The 17616-nt window shown below is 39.6% G+C and overlaps 1 protein-coding gene across 4 annotated transcripts in view; it reads left to right on the top strand.

Annotated features, from left to right (window-relative positions):
* TASP1 (taspase 1) overlaps window positions 1-17616 on the top strand; it is a 174703-nt gene that overhangs the window by 11963 nt on the left and 145124 nt on the right. For all 4 annotated transcript variants that reach the window (XR_016442924.1, XM_090051279.1, XM_090051270.1 and 1 more), the window contains exons 4-6: window positions 1329-1397; window positions 11816-11936; window positions 13491-13575. Coding sequence is in view for 3 of the 4 variants with exons in the window: in XM_090051279.1 (XP_089907405.1) it covers window positions 1329-1397; window positions 11816-11936; window positions 13491-13575 (275 nt within the window). In the remaining variant the exon portion in view is untranslated. The remainder of the gene's footprint in view (window positions 1-1328; window positions 1398-11815; window positions 11937-13490; window positions 13576-17616) is intronic.

A 17616-nucleotide genomic window follows, 5' to 3' on the forward strand; every position in this document is an offset into this window, starting at 1 on the left:
GTCTCCCTTTTTAAAGGTAAAGGCTACTGTGGTAGACTTTCTTGTCTCCCCTCCTACATGGTTTTCAAACTCAATTGCATTGTGGGCACTATTGCCTAGTGGCTTGGTCGCACTTCCAGTTTGCACTAAATCCTGTGCACTATTTAGGACTAGGTCAGGAATGGCTTTTCCCCTTGTAGGTGCCATAACTTTGTCAAATTTGATCTCTGGATCATGGCCTGATGTTAGGTTGACTTAGTCTGTTTATGGATAGTTGAAGTCCCCCCCATTATTACTGTGTTCCCTGTTGCCACAACCTGTCTTAACTCCCTTAATGTTTCTAGCTCAGTAGTGCTGTCCTAGTCTGGGGATTGATATCCCTAGATGTACTTAAAAAAAAAAAAATCTGGGATTTCGATCCACAAAGATTCTACAGTACCTTTCTTATCCAGTGAAATTACCCAAATAATTTTTTGTTTGCTGTTGAGACCAACTGTAAGGCACCTGCAGACATTAAAGTAAAGGTGTTCATGGGATCTGATGTGGGATCCCTACAGTTGCACTTCCCTCATTTTAGCACACCATTAATTGATTGACTGTGTGGTCAGGTCACTAAAAATGGGGGTGCATTTGATTTAAAAGACGTGATTAACCAGCTAATTGCATCTTAAATGTAACGTCTGTCTGGGACCTAATATCAGTAACTTGAGACTTCATTTGTTTCCTTAAGCGAAGGAGCCATTAAAGATCTTATGGCAAACCTTGGATTGTTTCTTGTACTGAGCTGACATCTATAGTTAGTTCCCACAACTGTGCTGGGAGCAGGAGTTGATTCCAGGTTATGTCTAGCATACCAGTTTTTCAAATGCATATTATGTGTTAAACCTGTAAGGTAATACTGTTTTGCTTTGTATCTATGTATTACTCAGCTTTAAACTTGTATTGTACTCTTTTCTGTGACTAAATATTTGATAGCAGCCATTCTGATCTAGTCTGGTTTGATCTTTCATCTTAAGATAAGAGCAAAGGTAGATGTTACATGCTTGCTGTTTTTGGTTGGTTGGTATCTGAGAACTGTCATGAGTTGGAAGAGTAGTAACTTGTATTACTGCACATTTAGCTATAAAGACATTTGCTATTAAGGTAGTGTGATGTAGTAGTACTTTAATAATATGATTTTGACTCCAGATCTTCATGATGCAAACAAATGTCAATCTCCTTGTTTTGTGTCCTCCTAGATTGGAAGCTGGTTGGTGTGGGGATTCTGTTTCTGTGCAGTGACAAAAAAAGTTCTTTCAGCCACACATGTATCTAAATCTAAACTCCTCAACTAAAATTCTGTTTTCCAGGCAATTGAAAAATTGCAGGCTGGTGCTCTTGCAACTGACGCAGTGACTGCAGCACTAATTGAACTAGAGGTATTTACTTTTATTCCAGAATTAACATGTTAATTTGGTTTATTGCTGTAACTCAGGACTGTTAGGCTCTTCATTTAAACAGGTAGTTTACAGACAGTACTCGAGCACAGAGGTAGGCAACGTTTTTTGGCTGGAGTGCCGAAAACTCCCACAATGCCTACTTTGGAAGGTGCCAGAGTCGCGGCATACCAGAAAAACAAAATGAGGTTAGGGGGTACATGGCATGATGCCCAGCCCCGCTGCCCCGTACCCCCCAGCCGGGCTCTGTGGCGGTCAGCAGCTACCCAGAGCCAGGGCCGGCTGCAGCCAGGAGGCTACAAACAGCTGTTGCCCTCCTGCCCCGGCCCTGGCCCCAGCTGTCTCCCGGTCCCAGGGCTGGGGCTGGGGAGGCAGCAGCTGTTTATAGCCTCCCCAGTTGCCAAAGTCAGTTGTCCTTGACTTTTTTTACACTCAAGGCATCCCTTGGAAAATACCAGCTCTTAGTTTTCAGTCATTTTCTGACAGTGGAAAAAGTATAGGGCAGTTTTGCTGTTGCAAAGAATTCGGACCTCAACAGGCCCAGATGATTTCTTTTAATACTACGGTTTCTTGTTTGAAATCTCTGGGTTTGTCTTGTGAATCATGTTTACACACCTAACAGTGCTTACATTACGTGGAACCCCACGGCACCCTTTATCTCAGGGCACCCCAGCATGCTGTGACACCCTGGTTGAGTCATTGATTTTAAATGGCATTTTTACCTGTGCACACATGCAAATTTGTACTCTTTCATACTATCTAATGAAGTAGACCATTGCCTGCAAAAGCCATCCTGTATATGGTGCCACCCTGTGCTTCTTTGAGATTCGTAATCTGTGTTTGAGTTTCATCTCATTTGCTGTAAATGTATTTGTTAGCATTTATCTTTCTTTGTTTTATTGTGTTAACATGTTCTAATACTTCTTATTCTAATTGAGAGAGCTCCACATTGGGAGTGAAACTCAAGCTCACTTTTAATAAACCAGTTTTCTGCCAGTGGAAAAATTTTGTCAAAATAGATTAGCAATTTTTTATATAGTGGATTCATTTAATGCGTCTGATCTGCTGGAATAAACTGTGAAGACATTGGAGTCTACATTGAAGATACATGTGGCTTGTATCACATTGCAGAACTACCTGAAAACTATACAGTATAACCTCGTGAATCCAGCATGCTCAAGACTGAGCACCTGCCAGATATCTGAAAATGCTGGATTTTTGAAATCGGAGCAGCAGCTGGTCATGGAGCAGCTGGATGTGTGGAGGGGTGGGGAGGAGGTAGCATTGGGTGGTCCCGGAGCAGCCACATGCAGTGCAGGGTGGTTAATGGCGGCAGCAGCTGCCACATGCAAGCTTTCCCCTCTGTGTCCAGGGGGCGCGGAGGGGAGCAGCAGCTGGTCCCAGAGCAGCCACACTAGTGCCGGATTTCTGAGATCTGGATTCATGACGTTTTACTGTATGTAAAATATGTTAAACAAGTCTGACCTTAAGACTAATGCTTTTAAGGATCCTTTTTTATAATGTAATTGCTTCATAAAGTTTTTCTCAAAGAAGGGCTGATCATTTGCTAACTTATTGAACCTTTTCTGCAACTTCATAATAAAGATAAAGGCTTTTATCATGAATTGTTCTTTAGAAGCTACATTTGACTTAATTTTAAGTTAATGCAAGTTATTCCAATATACTACTCTATTTCTCTCCATGTCTTAACTTCTGGTAGTACTTTAGTGTATTTTAATATTGTTATAACTATGCTAGTAGTCATAGTGTCTCCAGTTTGATAAATTCTAGCTATTTAAGGTCTGCCACTCCTTTTTATGTAATTCTAGTTTGTGTTGGTCACTGTACTCCCCTTATCACCTTAGCCATCTGAGGACTTTTTAGCAGCATAGTAACTAATGCTACTAGCTTCTTTGTATATTTTTTTTTCTTGCCCTGGGTAGAGAATTGCATACAATGGAGTGCTCTGCTTTGTAGAGTTTTGTTTGGATCCTTGTTTAAATGAATGTGCAGTTGGGTGGTTAGGTTAGAAGAAGTAAAGTCAAAAGTGCGCTATCCACTTAAAGTAGAAGACGGTGTTACCTGTGATGGTCTTTGGTTCCTGTAAGAGTTAATTGCATAGTTGGACTAGCAGCTAAAGAAGCCAGCTTTTTAACATTGAACTTTCCATGCCAAAGGACAAGGATACATTGCTCAAGCACAACACATTTACAGACGTGACATTTGGTGGTATTTTTAAATATATTTGGACCAGGTTATTAAGTGCCTTAAATATGACCCTATTCCATTATAAGCTAATATCGGAAGAGGGGTTGAGGTTTGTGATGCGTGGTAATTTGCATAAAGGAGGGTACTTGGAATTAATGTCTAGGTATGCTCTGTTGGAAAAACTGATCTTAATAAAATGTCAGCTTGAAAGGTACATTATTTTAAGAAAAAAGTAAACAAATATTGGCTATGAGTCATGTTATATTTATATTTAGATGCATATCTTTGTTTTTCAAATGTTTCCTTTCTACTCCTATGTGCAGCAATTACATGCCAGAAATGGAAATGGCATATAGTGACAATAGGTGAATCAATCTCTCTTTCTTTACCCTCCGCCCCCCCCCAATATTGTAGAGCAATAGTTATTTAAAAGTGTGGGTGTTCATGTTGACTGTCTTTTATATGAAAAAAGCTTTACTTTATTAAGAAGAAAATCAGTCTGACTTGAGGGAAAAAGTATTCTGAAGTCTTTATGTAAATTAAGCTTGTTTACCTCTGCTGCTGTAACACTGATTTGATTTTTTTTTTAAGAGTAAATCTTTTATTTTATTTTTAGTTGAAGTACAAAGGACCTATTTAGCTTGCAACAACAGAATCAAATTCCAAGTATTGATGCTAACTTTTTTTTTTATACTTTGGATGCTATAGAATAGATTACAGCTAATTAATCTAAGCTATTTTGTCTCTTTTCCAAATTTTTAGGCTACTTAATTTTTGTGTTCCAAAAATCTGAAAAGAAAGCAGTTTGTGGAAGGCACAAATATCTTTTCAGGGAAGTGTCACAAAAGATGGATTTTTTCCCCCCAGTTCCACTCAGTTACGCAACTCCTATTACACAGAATTTCAGTTGATCCAAGAGGCATCACTTCAAAGACTTGTTGAGGAGCAAGATTTGCTCTTGATCTTTTATGAGCAAGCTGACAGTTTGCTTGTGGTATGCTGCTGGGTTTTTTTCTTATTTTTGCAGGCTCAAAACGGAGAAAGAACAGTCATTCTTTGCTGGACTGCATCAATCTTGCAAATGAAATAAGTTCTGCCATGAGTAAGATAAAATGCTAGCAGTTGTGGTGACAGAGTAGCTTATGTGTACAAACTAATAAACATCAGTGAAATATGAATGCTGATCTTCAAAGTATCAACCATATTTGGCAAGCTGATGGTGGCGGCAGTAGTGAATGTTTTCCAGAGTTTGTCTGCCACATCTCATTGTTTAGAAGTAAATGAAGATGCTGTCTTTATTGTTGCAGATTTAAAAAAAACAAAACAAAACCAAAAAAAAGCTTTAAAGAGTGATTCTGGGCAAGAGTGAGGGATACTTCATAGGACTGATCACTTAGTGAATGATTCTTCAAGACTGTGAATGATTTGCTGTCCACAATTTCTGTTATCAGCTGCCACATCATGAACTGACTATTGAATTTGTCTTGGAACACAAAGAAATTGGGCTAGTTTTTAAAAGACTTGCATTGTACAACAAAACCACATGTTGATTTCATTTATGGCAGACTAGAAGAATTCCATATGATTTTAAGCTTTTGTATATCTTTAAAACACTTCAGAAAGTCTACTGTGTAGGTGCTGGAAAGAGACATAAAGGAAAACAAGAATAAATATTTTGTTTCCAGCAATAGATATTCTTCAACATGGGATACAAGAGAAAACTCACTAACAGCCAAAAATTGTACTGATGAAGCTTGCAAGTATTTTGATTTATGTCTAAACATATAAATCCAGTTTGTGCAATACTAGTTGCTAGTGTTTTCTGACTTATTAAAAGGCCAGACAAATGTCACTGATGTCAGATCTGGGAACTAATTTATTCAAAGAGAGAAAGTACTCTGTAAATAAAAGCAAGATTGTTGTTGCTAGTAAAAGCTGCAGTTGAATAGAACTTTCAGTATTGCTTGCTGGGTATGGAGTACAACTAAAATACTAGTTATAGAAATCTAAAATATATTTGTCTCATTTGATTTGATCAGTGACCCTCTCTAGCTTTCAATAAAATGTCAGTGACTGGTCAGTTGACTGCATAATTTTGACCTGTCAAAGATTATAGCAGTTTTACAAAAAACCTACATTTTTTGGTAGCTTTCTTGGCAGAAATATGATTAAAAAATTTTTTTTTACATGTTTTTGTGCTTTTCTATGTATTACTTTGACCTGTTGGCAATTGGTACAATTTTTGACTGATATTTGACTGGTCAGTTGACCAAACTGTATTTGACAGGTCAAATACCCAACTCTAGTTTTACAGTAAAAGAAATGCAAAATCAAAGTTAAATGCATCTGGACTCCTGGAAAAAATGTTTACTTCTAGTTAAATGCTGTGTTACGGGACTAAAAAGATTCCAGTCATTGGCTTAGCATAACATGGATGATTTTAAGTGGGTATGTGCTTGGTGCAATTATCAGTGACTTAAGATCATCTTAAAGAACTTTTTAAAACAGATTTAGGTAGAATGGGATCCAGTTCATCCCTTCGGGCTTTTCAGGGCTCCCATACCTCCCAGAATAAACGGTTTTTATGAGCTTTGTGTTAAAAGATGTGGGATTAGACGCATGCCCCTTGAATCACATTTAACAGTTGCAAATGTGTGCAAATAATGCTTGGCTAAAACTCTCTCTAAGATAGCTGACACTGTATGTTGAAAGTAGAGCATTGTTACTATTTGGCTAGGTGAAATTCCAGATTGTTAAAGTTGAGTAACTTTATAGAGCCATTCCAGCTTTGACCATAGTTAGGAACTTCAGTGTGCCCGTGAAACTGCCAAAACATCTGTAAATACATCTACATCTGTAAATATATCTTGAATTAGAGAAGGAGTTCAAAAATGAGAATGATGGCTTCTGTAGTTTAGGAGCAATTACATGATGAGCTAAAACTTTTGTTGACTATTTAAATTTAACTCTTTATTTTTGGATCTTAAGATTTCACATTATTTCAGTAGCTAAAAGAGTCAAATGTTAGAAGCATTCACTGGAAGTGTAAATACCAGGAATCTTGATGTGGTTGAAAGCCTCTGACTAAAATGCTTTGGACCATCTCTGCTTTCCTCACCTTTCCCACTTCCTGTTGCTGATAGGGCCTGCCTCTGCCCTGCAAAGCTCACTTCTGCACTGACCAGTTGAGGCAGCTTAGGAATGTAGAGGAGGATCTCTGATATCAAGCAAAATTTAAAGGTGTATTCTTTGAGGTTGCCTCTGTAATTCCCCATGCTTTCTGTGAGGTTGATACTTTTGTCATCTCAGGCACTACTGTGCTAAAATTGGTCTTTCTGTGGCTCCAAGTGTTTGCAGATGACCTTATAAAAGGCTCAATTGTCCTGATGGGTCTGGTTCATTTATTTTAGTGAGTGCTAAGAATGTCTTTGCATGCCTGGAAGTATTTCCTTAAATTGTATTATAGTTAGTTACTGCACAGCCATTTTATATGGAATCCCCAAATTCCCAAAATGTTGGTTGTGGCTGATTTGGCCTCCAAAGAACCAGATAAAAAAGGGTGGATACAAGTAGTGCATTTCATGCGCTTGCATATGCCAGAAGTAGAGGAGCATTTCCACTTTCTGTTCTATCCATGATTATAGTGGTCACTGAAACTTGGTAGGCACCATGATCAGTGGCTTGGGTTTGAGCACTTCTGTTGAACGTTTTTTAGTGGTATCAAGACTGGCTTTCTCTGGTGAAGTTCACCCCACTTTGTTGCTAGGATCTCCTCTGGTTCTGATGGTGTATGCTACCAAATAGGCACTTACTGCTGTGTTGGCTCAGGAGACAGACATTAACCTTTTAAGAGCTTTGTTCTGTTGGAATGAGCTTTTGCACCTTCTCCTTGCTGCTTAGATCTTCAGAATTGGTCACATCATCAAACCATGCATCCTTTAGTGCTTGGATCTTTGTTGGACCAATTGCAGAAAACATCAAGAGCTTCCTTATTGAAAGGACCAGTTGGTATCAATGACTCTCAGTTGTCCTTAAACACAAGACAGGAGAAGAAATCTAGGGATGTCGTAGCAGAGGGGTTTTTTTTATGTCTTTCCCACAGAGGCAGATACAGTTGCCAGGAGGTGAGGACCATATGCCTAAAACTACTGTTATGTTACTTTGTTCTGTTTGTCCTGAAGATGACTTAAGGCACCATCTTACTTTAGCCAAAAGCTGTAGTAAATCACAAGAGCACCACTGCCCTGACTTCAGTGTTCCTCTGTGGTTGATACTGTTAGGTTTTATACCTTTGGAACAAACAGCAGAGGTGAAGCCTATGTCTTCAGATCCCTCAATTGTCTGATCCTCCTTGGTTAAAGAGAGTTTGACAGCTTTTAGAACAAAGATGCTTCAGCACTGTGAGAAGCAAGGTTTTTGTGATATCTCTTATTGGACCAACTGTGTTGGTGGAAGAGATATTAAATACTGTGTCCTTCCTCAGCTTCATGTTGAGGATTTTCCATTGTAGATAGCAAATTTTGATATCCTCTATGCTGGGTCAGATTATTGTTCCTGTGACTGTCCAGGAAATGAGAAGCAATGATTCTTTTGGTGATATCTTGTATTAGGCCACCTGTGTAGTTGGGAGAGATGTTAGACAGAGTTCTATGGCACTTATTTATTTTCTAGTGACTTCAGCACTTTTTAATAGCCTTTTGGCACAACTGCATTTACTCTCTACTTGTATGCCTGGGACTATTTTTTTTTTCCATAGCATTTGAGGCTGGGAGATTGTAAAAGTTGGCTAGAGCCCTGGTGCTGCTCCTTGCTCTTCTTTTTTCTCATGTTTTTTAAGAAGGTGACTTCACTTCTTCCCACCCTTCTTGAACACTGTTCACTGAGCTGAGCCAGCAAATGTTTTTCTCTTAGTCAAATGTTCCATGCTTTACCCCTTTGCTCCAACGCACAGCCTGTTTGCAGGGTTGATTTGACTTAGTGCATTCTGTATACGAGGGGGCAGTTTCCCGTTTTTATTATATGGGCTCATGTATTTCCTCCACGTTCCAGCTGAGAGAGGCAGGGAATACAGAAAAGTATTAAAAAGGGGTCTATTGGAGGGTGTATCCTGAACCTTTTTTAATAAAGGATTCTTCAGTGAGGTCTTCCCAGTTAACTGCAGAAACCTTTTTTTTTTTTCTAATTTCTTGTCATAGCATTTGATGAAGCAAGCTGTTGCTTATAAAAGCTTAGGTGTCTCCACTTTAGTTAGTCTGTAAGGTGCAGCTCCACCTGGCCTTCTGTCTGAGGACACCTGGACTTCGCATCCTCCACAAGCTAAACCAGTGGCAGTGATGAGAGGCTTTGAATTTCTCACTACTGATCATTTAAAAGCTAACTAAGCAATACCAGTGTATTAATACCTTTGTATTTATAGTTGCTTTCCAGTTGTTTGTTTGTATTCTCATGTCTTGAGGTGGGCACAAAACTCACACAAATGCTTACATGTACATTTGGAGATGGCTCAAAACTTTGCCTTCTAGCAAGGGTCGAAATTTTTCTTTTATACGCCAGCTCAGTAGTTCTCAACCTTGTTAGACTCAAGCTATCATCGTTAGCCCCAGGACACCTCTTGTAAAATGCCAGCTTGTCATACTCTATTTTTTCTGTAGTCAAAAAAAAAAAAAAAAAAAATTGAGCAATTCTGCTGCAAAGAACTTGGACCACAGCAGGTACAAATGTTTTTGACCCTGCCAATTCCTATTTGAAATCTTTGGATTTATCTTGTGAATCATGTTTGCACATCTCCAGCAGTGGTTCCTTCTCCTGCTTTTGCCCTTGCTGTGCTGCTCTGGGCAGGTGGGTGGGGGGAAGTTTCAACCAGGCAGCTCCCACTGGAGGGAGCAGACCAGAACAGCACTGGGAACACCCCTGCCAGAAGCTGTGTGTTAGCAGGGGCTGCGGCCGGGTTGGTGGGTGTGGAGGGAATACAACTTGGGCTGCCTTGGGCAGGACTTGGTCCCATACGGAGTGCCATTGGAGGAGTTGTGGGCTGCGCTGCCTGGGTGAACGCTGCTGCACATGCCCCCCACCTCCTCCCTCCTTTCCCCTCTGATTGGATCTCGGGACCTAGCACTCAGGCAGCCCCCCAAACACCCCCCCCCCATATACATACTCCCCACCCTGCACCAGGGCAGGGTGTGCAGAGAGTGGATCAGCCTCTCCCAGCTGTCCTGATCCCAGAGGGAGTTTTCGTGAGTTGTTACTGGCAGGGGTGTGGGGGAAGGGCATTGACCCAGCCCATGGTAGCTAATCAGAACTCCCTATATGCCCCTCCAGCCCAAATAATTGTGCAGTCCTTACATAGTGGATGTCTCCCCTTCCTTGGTCAAGATGGCTATTTTCCGTAGTCTAGACCAGTAATATTTAAAATATGTCTTTAGGATTGTTCTTTTAGAGTGAAGGTTAGTATATACTCATCTTCTTCAGTTTTCCTTAAGGACCTGAAACAAAACTTAAATTCCATTTTGCATTCCTAATTCCATTTGATATTTTTTCAGTACCAATTTGTTTGGTAGTAAAATTTAGAGCACTTTCTTGCATAACATCCTTATTGGTGGCTCTTCACCAATATAAATGAAGGTACAAAACATAAGGGAGAAGGCATGTAGTATTTAATCGAAAGGACAAGTGTCTGTAGTCTCTGCTTCCTAACCTTACTTTTCTCTGTTAGGTTTTACAGTTGATTCTGACACTTCTTCCAGGTGTGTCTGCCTGCTCAAGTTTAACATAAACTACTCTTCTGAACTCTCCAGTTCTTCACAGTGCTGTGTATGAAGAAACTATCAGTGCTGGTAGACTGACTGTGTGGCCTTTAAATCTAAGATATGTGACTTGACTTAGTTGGGAACCATGAGTACAGAAGTGCTATGGGGATATTAAGCTAATGCATTACCAGTTTATACATTTGCTATGAAAACACACCAGATAAAGCATAAAGGCTGCTGACAGATATGGAAAAACAAAGCAAAACAGTGCTTTACTGGAAGAGGAAGTACGTTAGTTTGACCCAGCTCCCTAGCATCTGTATACACTGAGCTGTTGAACAAGGCTTTTTGGAGCATTAATTCAATAGCTGATTGAATCCGAATTTTTGGGCATGTGCGGTGCTTGATGCAGGGGCACGCCAAGTTGAAAGTAAAGTACTGCTTTTTTGTTGTTTTTGTGTGTGTGTGTGTGTGTTGTTTTTTGTTTTTCCCCCACGTCTGTAAGAAATTACAGTTCTTTACTGTTATAGTCTGTCCTGAAGACATTACCAACTCATAGAAATAACTGTTCTTAAGTTGGTGGAACTTTTACTATGTGCCTTGTAAGTGGCACTGCTTCCTCTTTTTTTTTTTTCTTTGTGCGCTGTGTAGGCCTTGTGTAGACAAAATGCAAATCTTACTTTTAATTTTAAGGAAAAATGAATGCAGATTGTATTAGCTATCACTTTACCTTCGATTTCTACTAGCAAGGGCTTGATATGTGGCCTTTTACAGTAGATTTATATACCAGAATTATTTGGTAGAAAGATTTGGGAACCCTTTCTTGGGGAAGATTTTGTTCTGCCAAAACTCAAGGCTGTAGTGAGAGGAGATCCTCCTGGGTTTCTTTGTAGCCAGATTCATCCTTTATAGTGTAGTATGTTTTCGATAACACACATTACAATTATAGACCTACTTAAACTTTGGTGAGACAAAGGGTTTTTATGTACCCCACTTGCAGCATATAGAGCTGATTTTGCAGCAGCCCCACCCCTTGGTCCTAACTGGTGAAAAGGCTCTACTGGGGAGGCAGGATGAAGGGGCATCTATGATCCTGTCTGTTGCCTGTCATCCACACTGCCAGCTGGTGGCATCCTGCTGGGAAGACAGCATTTTATTTTCATTAACGTTTTGATTTTTGCGGATTTTGCAGACAATCCCGGATTTCATGGTTTCCATAAAATCTGCAAAACCATGAATTAAGTTGGTTCTTAATTATGATTGGTGGTGTAAGTATGTGTTGTAATATTGCAAGATGACCGCTTGTACAACTTTTCATCCCTTTCTACAGCATTTCAGTTTCTTGGAGAAAGAAGCTTAGTACGTTTAGGTTCATAGTTATGAGCTTCTGATAAGTCGATAATGGCTGCAGTCACTGTCTAACTGTGTTCTTTTTTTGTGTTCTAGGATTCTCCCTTTACAAATGCAGGAATGGGGTCTAACCTAAATCTTTTGGGGGAGATAGAATGTGATGCCAGCATAATGGATGGAAAATCACTCAATTTTGGAGCAGTTGGAGCATTGAGTGGTATGTTGCCATGGGATTATAAAATACAAATATTTTACACGTAAGCTTTTAACATTTTACTGTTGAGGCAGGGTGAGGGGACTGGGAAGTCCTAAGTCTGCTCTTGGACTTGGGTTTAGTTCTTCTGCTGTTAAAATTGATGGGCAGAGAATGGCCCCAAAGCTGTGTACTTTGTTTTAATATTCTTTCTTGTAATAGTCTGCATGAATGAATTTTGACATGACACAGGCTCCGATCTTTTAAAGTAGTGGTGGCCAACCTGTGGCAAACAAACGAGTAGAGAAACAGATCAGTCAGGGAGTGGAAAGCAAAGCAGGCGATGGGAATGGTGCTTGGGGAAGGTTTGGAACTAATTTGTGGCACACGTATGAAAAAAGTTGTCCTCCACTGTTCTGAAGTGTGCCTGTAGAGTTAGGGTTGCTTACATGAAATGCTTCTTGGTTTAGACGGTGGCTTTTCTGTAGAGTGCTATATCTTTATATTGGAATAAAATGCGTAAAAAACTAGAGAAGCTATCTGCAATGAGATAGACAAAACCAAATATTACGTGCTTCTTTAAAAAAAAGTTGTAGAGCATCTCCAACAGCTAGTTATTTTATTTGGGAAAGAAGTTGTCTTGAATATAATGGAGTTTTTTGCTGCTTTTTGTTCAGAAATCTGTCACTTTTTGCACATGGCTAAGGCGGTTTGGTTTGCTTTATTTTCTTGGGCTATAATTCCATTAGTGCGTAAGATTTAATGAATTTCTAAATGGGATTTGCTTTCAAATTCACATCTTATAAAACAATTACTTCTAAAAGTGCTCCTTTCACCTCCTTGAATAGTTTTAAAATGACTATTTCTTATACTTTAGCTTATACTTTTAGTATTTGTTTTAAATATTAGCATAGAATGCTGTTAAAAGAATACTGTCATGTTGTTCAGGTACCAAATATGAAAGCAATAGTATGAAACATACTCCTGACATGCACACTTTTACAACATCTAAATGTTGGATGGATCTTTCAGTCTTTCAAAGTAAATAAATGTGTAAGCATGAATAGTCCGTGAAGGACTCCAAAAAATCTTCTGAGCTTTCTTCTCCTAGAGTTTTTGCTACAAATTGAATAAAAAAAATACATCTGATTGAAAATAGAGAAGAGTTCTTGCCTGTAGTATTCAACTTCCCTTGCTGCAGCAATCAACCTAAAAATAGATGCATCAGGAAAAGAACATCATCTTTTTTGGTTGCTTGCTTTGGACTTGTATAACAGGGGAGTCTCTGCTAATGTTAAGTATGTTACATTAGCACTTCTTTTTAAAGAAAACCAAAAAAAAAGTGTTACCTTTTAACAGTGCTGCCAGTCTTGTAGCTATATATTTTTTTCTTTATGAATTTTATCACTAAGTTAAAATCATTGATACTGCGAGACAGTTTTATGAATTAGCCAAGTTATGGAAACTAAGTAGAACTGAATTCCTGGTACTGATTTTCCAAAATAAATTCTTCAGTTCTAGATACTGCCCCCCAACTTTTTTGTTTCATTCTTATTTTCTGCTAATTTTCTTTTTCAGGAATCAAGAATCCAGTTTCAGTTGCAAATAGGTTGTTGTGTGAAGGGCAGAAGGGAAAACTCTCTGCTGGCAGAATTCCACCTTGGTAATTGCTTTATTCTGCTTTGCTTTACTTTAGCCTTTGGTCTTTAATGCATGCAATATTTGAAGGTTATTCTTATCCAAGGAAGGCTGATGCTGTTTGTTACAAATCAGCAATAGCGTGTCTGCAAAAGGAAGATTTGCTTTGTTCTCTGATCTTGGAACATCTTGTGCACTTTGTGCAGCTGTGAATAGAACGAGATATTGTGGATGGATGGCGATATGATGTTTAGCGTTAATTTCTTTTGTGGATGTTTCCATAGATACTTGTGCCATTACGAATTTTTTATTCCTTCCTTTTTAATTTTTAAAAGTGCATACATTTTTTGAAGTTAAGACTTTTTTTTTAAAGAAAAAGACCCCATGCTCTTCTTTTTGCAGTGGCTTCATTTTCCAGGTTTTCGATAAATGTTTAGATGACAATACTTGCTGACTTCCCCCCCCTCCCAAATGGAAAACCATTTGGATATATCAAAAATGATTGGGGGACGGGAAATGCAACAGCCAATCTGGTTTCGTGTCTACTAGACTTTGAATGCTCTAAGTGAATATAACCTCCTCCCTCAAGGTACATTGATTTAAATTAAGCTATTCCTGAATTGTCACTTTTAAAGTAGCAAGCAAGAGACCCAGATTTTAAATAATTAGCTTTAATTTGGTGTTCAATTTATACTATTTTTATTATTTTACTATTTTAAGTAAATAATTAATTGTTAATGGTTAGTTATGTAATACTTTGATTAGATATCAATATGCAGCAAATGCATTTCTCTTTGTATGACATTTTCTTGTTGATCTACATTTGAATGGGAATTCAATTAGTTTTATATAATGAATATAAAATATTATTTATATACATCATCTCGGATATGCTAGGTGATCAGAAAAAATGTTTGCCTCAGGACTGCCACAGTGGCAGCTACATAAATGCTTATGACATTCAGCACACCAGGAGCAAATGGGCAGGACTTTTTCACCCAGGAGTGCCCAGGCATGGCCACTGTGATATAAACATGCCGTAACTGTCTGGGTGGGGAAAAAAACCCAAGATATGGCAGTGCTTTTCTTCCTCCTTTGCGGCCCTCCCCCCTTTCTGTTATTAGAAAAAAGTTTTCAAGCTATATTTTGTGTAAAAGTTCAGAGGCAACCTATAAGAATAACCTCATGTTCCATCCTAGCTTTCCAAGGCGAAGTCAACTATATTGAGCATGTGAAATGAAAGTCAGTATTCTGTGGCTAATTGGTGACCCTAAAGAATGGGTCTCTCTTTAGCCTACAGAAATAGGTCAATAAAATGAGACTTTTGATAGGTGAGTAGACCCTATATTTTAGTGCAGTTTTCCGTTGCCTTGACCACCTAGGAGGAAGCAACCCCCACCCCCCCCCCAAACCAAACCCCAAACCAAACAAAAAAAACTGCGCTTCCCTGCTCCCCTCCCCAGTTCATCAGTGTAGAAACATAAATGTAGATCTTCAACAGGACAGTGATACATGCTCTGTTCTGGAGTTGTGTACTATGTTACAGTGTTTTGCTTATGGTTAGCAGGAACTTTAAAGAAAGGATTGAGGTGCATCATGTTTCCACTTTGAAAGCTGACTCAAGCTTTTGCTTAATGCATATATTCATGACAAGCATCAGGAGATAGGATGAGCACAAATACAGGTTCCTCATAGGCCATGATAGCTTCATGAAATTCTCTTGTTTCATCTTCTGAACAGGGAGGACTTGATTTAAGTTCCAGACATTTTCCATGACTTTTATTTGAAGTGACTGGCTTTGGCTCATTAAATGAGGCATTACCTCCACATAACCACCAAGAGATCCAGATGTGTGTCTACTTCTGTTGAAGACCTACAGTAGCTCCACAAAATACTTATTGCTGGAGAACAGATTCAGGAAACCTTATGGTAATGGGTGTACTCCATTCAAGAGGAACAGCAGCATGGTGATGCAATATATTAAGGATAAAATTTCCCCCAGTTCTTGTAGTTGGCTAAGTGAGAACGTGGATTGGTACTGATGCAAGGTTGTCCAGAAGCCACAACTGAGATTGCACAGCCGATTGAGTAATGTTCCCTTAGTCCCTTCCTAGGACAAGCTGGTGAATTTATACAGATTCTTTTTCTCATTGGGAGAAGGGGGAGAGGAGGAGAAACTTATCATCTTTCTTTTCTAAGCTTACCAGTAGCTACTTTAGTATATTATTACTTTGACTTACTTTTGATACGTTAAGAGGAACTATAGGTCCATTATGGGATGTGGAAAGCAATTTAGTTATGGGTAATGCAGACAAAGCTGAAGTATTTGTCTCTTTTTACTTGGGTACAGGGGAAGCTACCAGAAGATGAACACAGTTGGCAACAAAGATAGGGAAGGAGGCAAACAGCTTAGAATAGTAGAACAGGTTACTCCCCTCCTCTCCTCCCCTCCCCTCCCCTCCCTTCCTCTCCTCTCTGGGCCAGATTGGGCTGAGGCCAAGCCTCCTTTTGCTCCCTCCTCTCCTCCACAGGACTAGATGGGGCTCTCCGCGCATGCCTGGGCACTGAATTTGGTCCATCAGCTGGATCTGGCCTGTGGAGGGACCAGGAACTGCCCCTCTGATCCTGTGGACAAAAAGCTTGAGCACTACTGAGTTAGGTACTCGGAAAAGCTAGGTGTGTTCAGATTGGTAGGGATGGATGAGATGCATCCCAGGGTACTGAAAGAATTGACAGGTCCTTTTAGAGTTCTTGGCTATCCTCATTGAGAACTTGTGGAGGTCGAGTGAAGTTTTAGGTGATTGGAAAGGGGCAAATACAGTGCCTATCTTTAAGAAAGGGAAGCAGGAAGATGTAGGGTATTATAGACCAGTCAGCCTGACCTCAATACCTGGAAAGATAATGGAGCAGGTCTTCAAGGAATCCACTGTGAAACACCTGAAGGAGAACAAGGTTATCGGGAACAGCCAGCATGGATTCACTGAGAGCAAGTCATGATTGACCAACCTGATTTTCTTCTATGATAAGTTGATAGGCTCTGTGGATGTGGGGATAGCAGTGGATTGATTATACCTTGAGTTTAGCAAGAGTTTTGATACCTGTCTCTTGTGATACTATCTTATTAACAAGCTTAGGAAGTACAGACCAGATGAAACTACTGTAACTTGGATACGTAAGTTGGTGGATCATTGTACTCAATGACTTAATGTCATTATTGTACTCAGTGACAGTAGTCATCAATGACTTAATGTCTAGTTGGGAGAAGGTATTAAGTGTGGTTCCCTAGGGCATCTTTCCTGGATCTGGTATTGTTTAATGTCTTCATTAATTACTGGATGATGAGATTTGAGTGAGTGCTTGTTTAGCAAATTTGCAGATGGCTCCAAGTTGGGTGGAGTTGCAAATGCTCAAACTGAATATGAGTCAACTAGAATGCTCTTGTTTTAAAAAGAAGACAACAGCATAATGGGTTGTTTTAACAGGACTGTCATTTGCAAATCAAGGGAAGTGTTTCTTCCACTCTGTTCAGCACTTGTGAAACTTCACCTGGAATAATGTGTCCAGTTTTGGGTTGCACACTTGAGAGAGGATGTGGATAGTTTAGAAAGAATGTAGTGCAAAAAATGATTAGGAGCCTGGGAGTAAGATTTGTGAGGAAAGGTTGAAAGAACTAGAGTTATTTAATGTAGAGAAGAGAGAACAGAGGTGGGGATTTGATAACAGCCTTCAAATACCTGAAGGGTTCTTGCAGGGAGGATGGGGAGAGGCTTTTCTCTGGGGCTGTAAGGGTCAGGACTAGTAGCAATGGACTCAAGCCACAGCAGGGGAAAATTAGGTTGGACATTAGGAGGAACTTGGACTACGGGTATAGTCAGACATTGGAACAGGCTACCTAGAAAAACTGGAAACTCCATCCTTGGAAGTTTTCAAGAGCAGGTTAGATAAATGCTTGGCTGGGATGGTTTAGTTAGGGATGATCCTGCCTTGAGCAGGGACCAGGGCTAGACTACCTTGTGATATCCCTTCCAGGTTTACTTTCCTAGGATCCCAAGTGTTCCACAGATAT

This window comes from Crocodylus siamensis, chromosome 1, assembly GCF_052110815.1.
Source record: "Crocodylus siamensis isolate JL-2025a chromosome 1, ASM5211081v1, whole genome shotgun sequence".
Lineage (NCBI taxonomy): Eukaryota > Metazoa > Chordata > Crocodylia > Crocodylidae > Crocodylus > Crocodylus siamensis.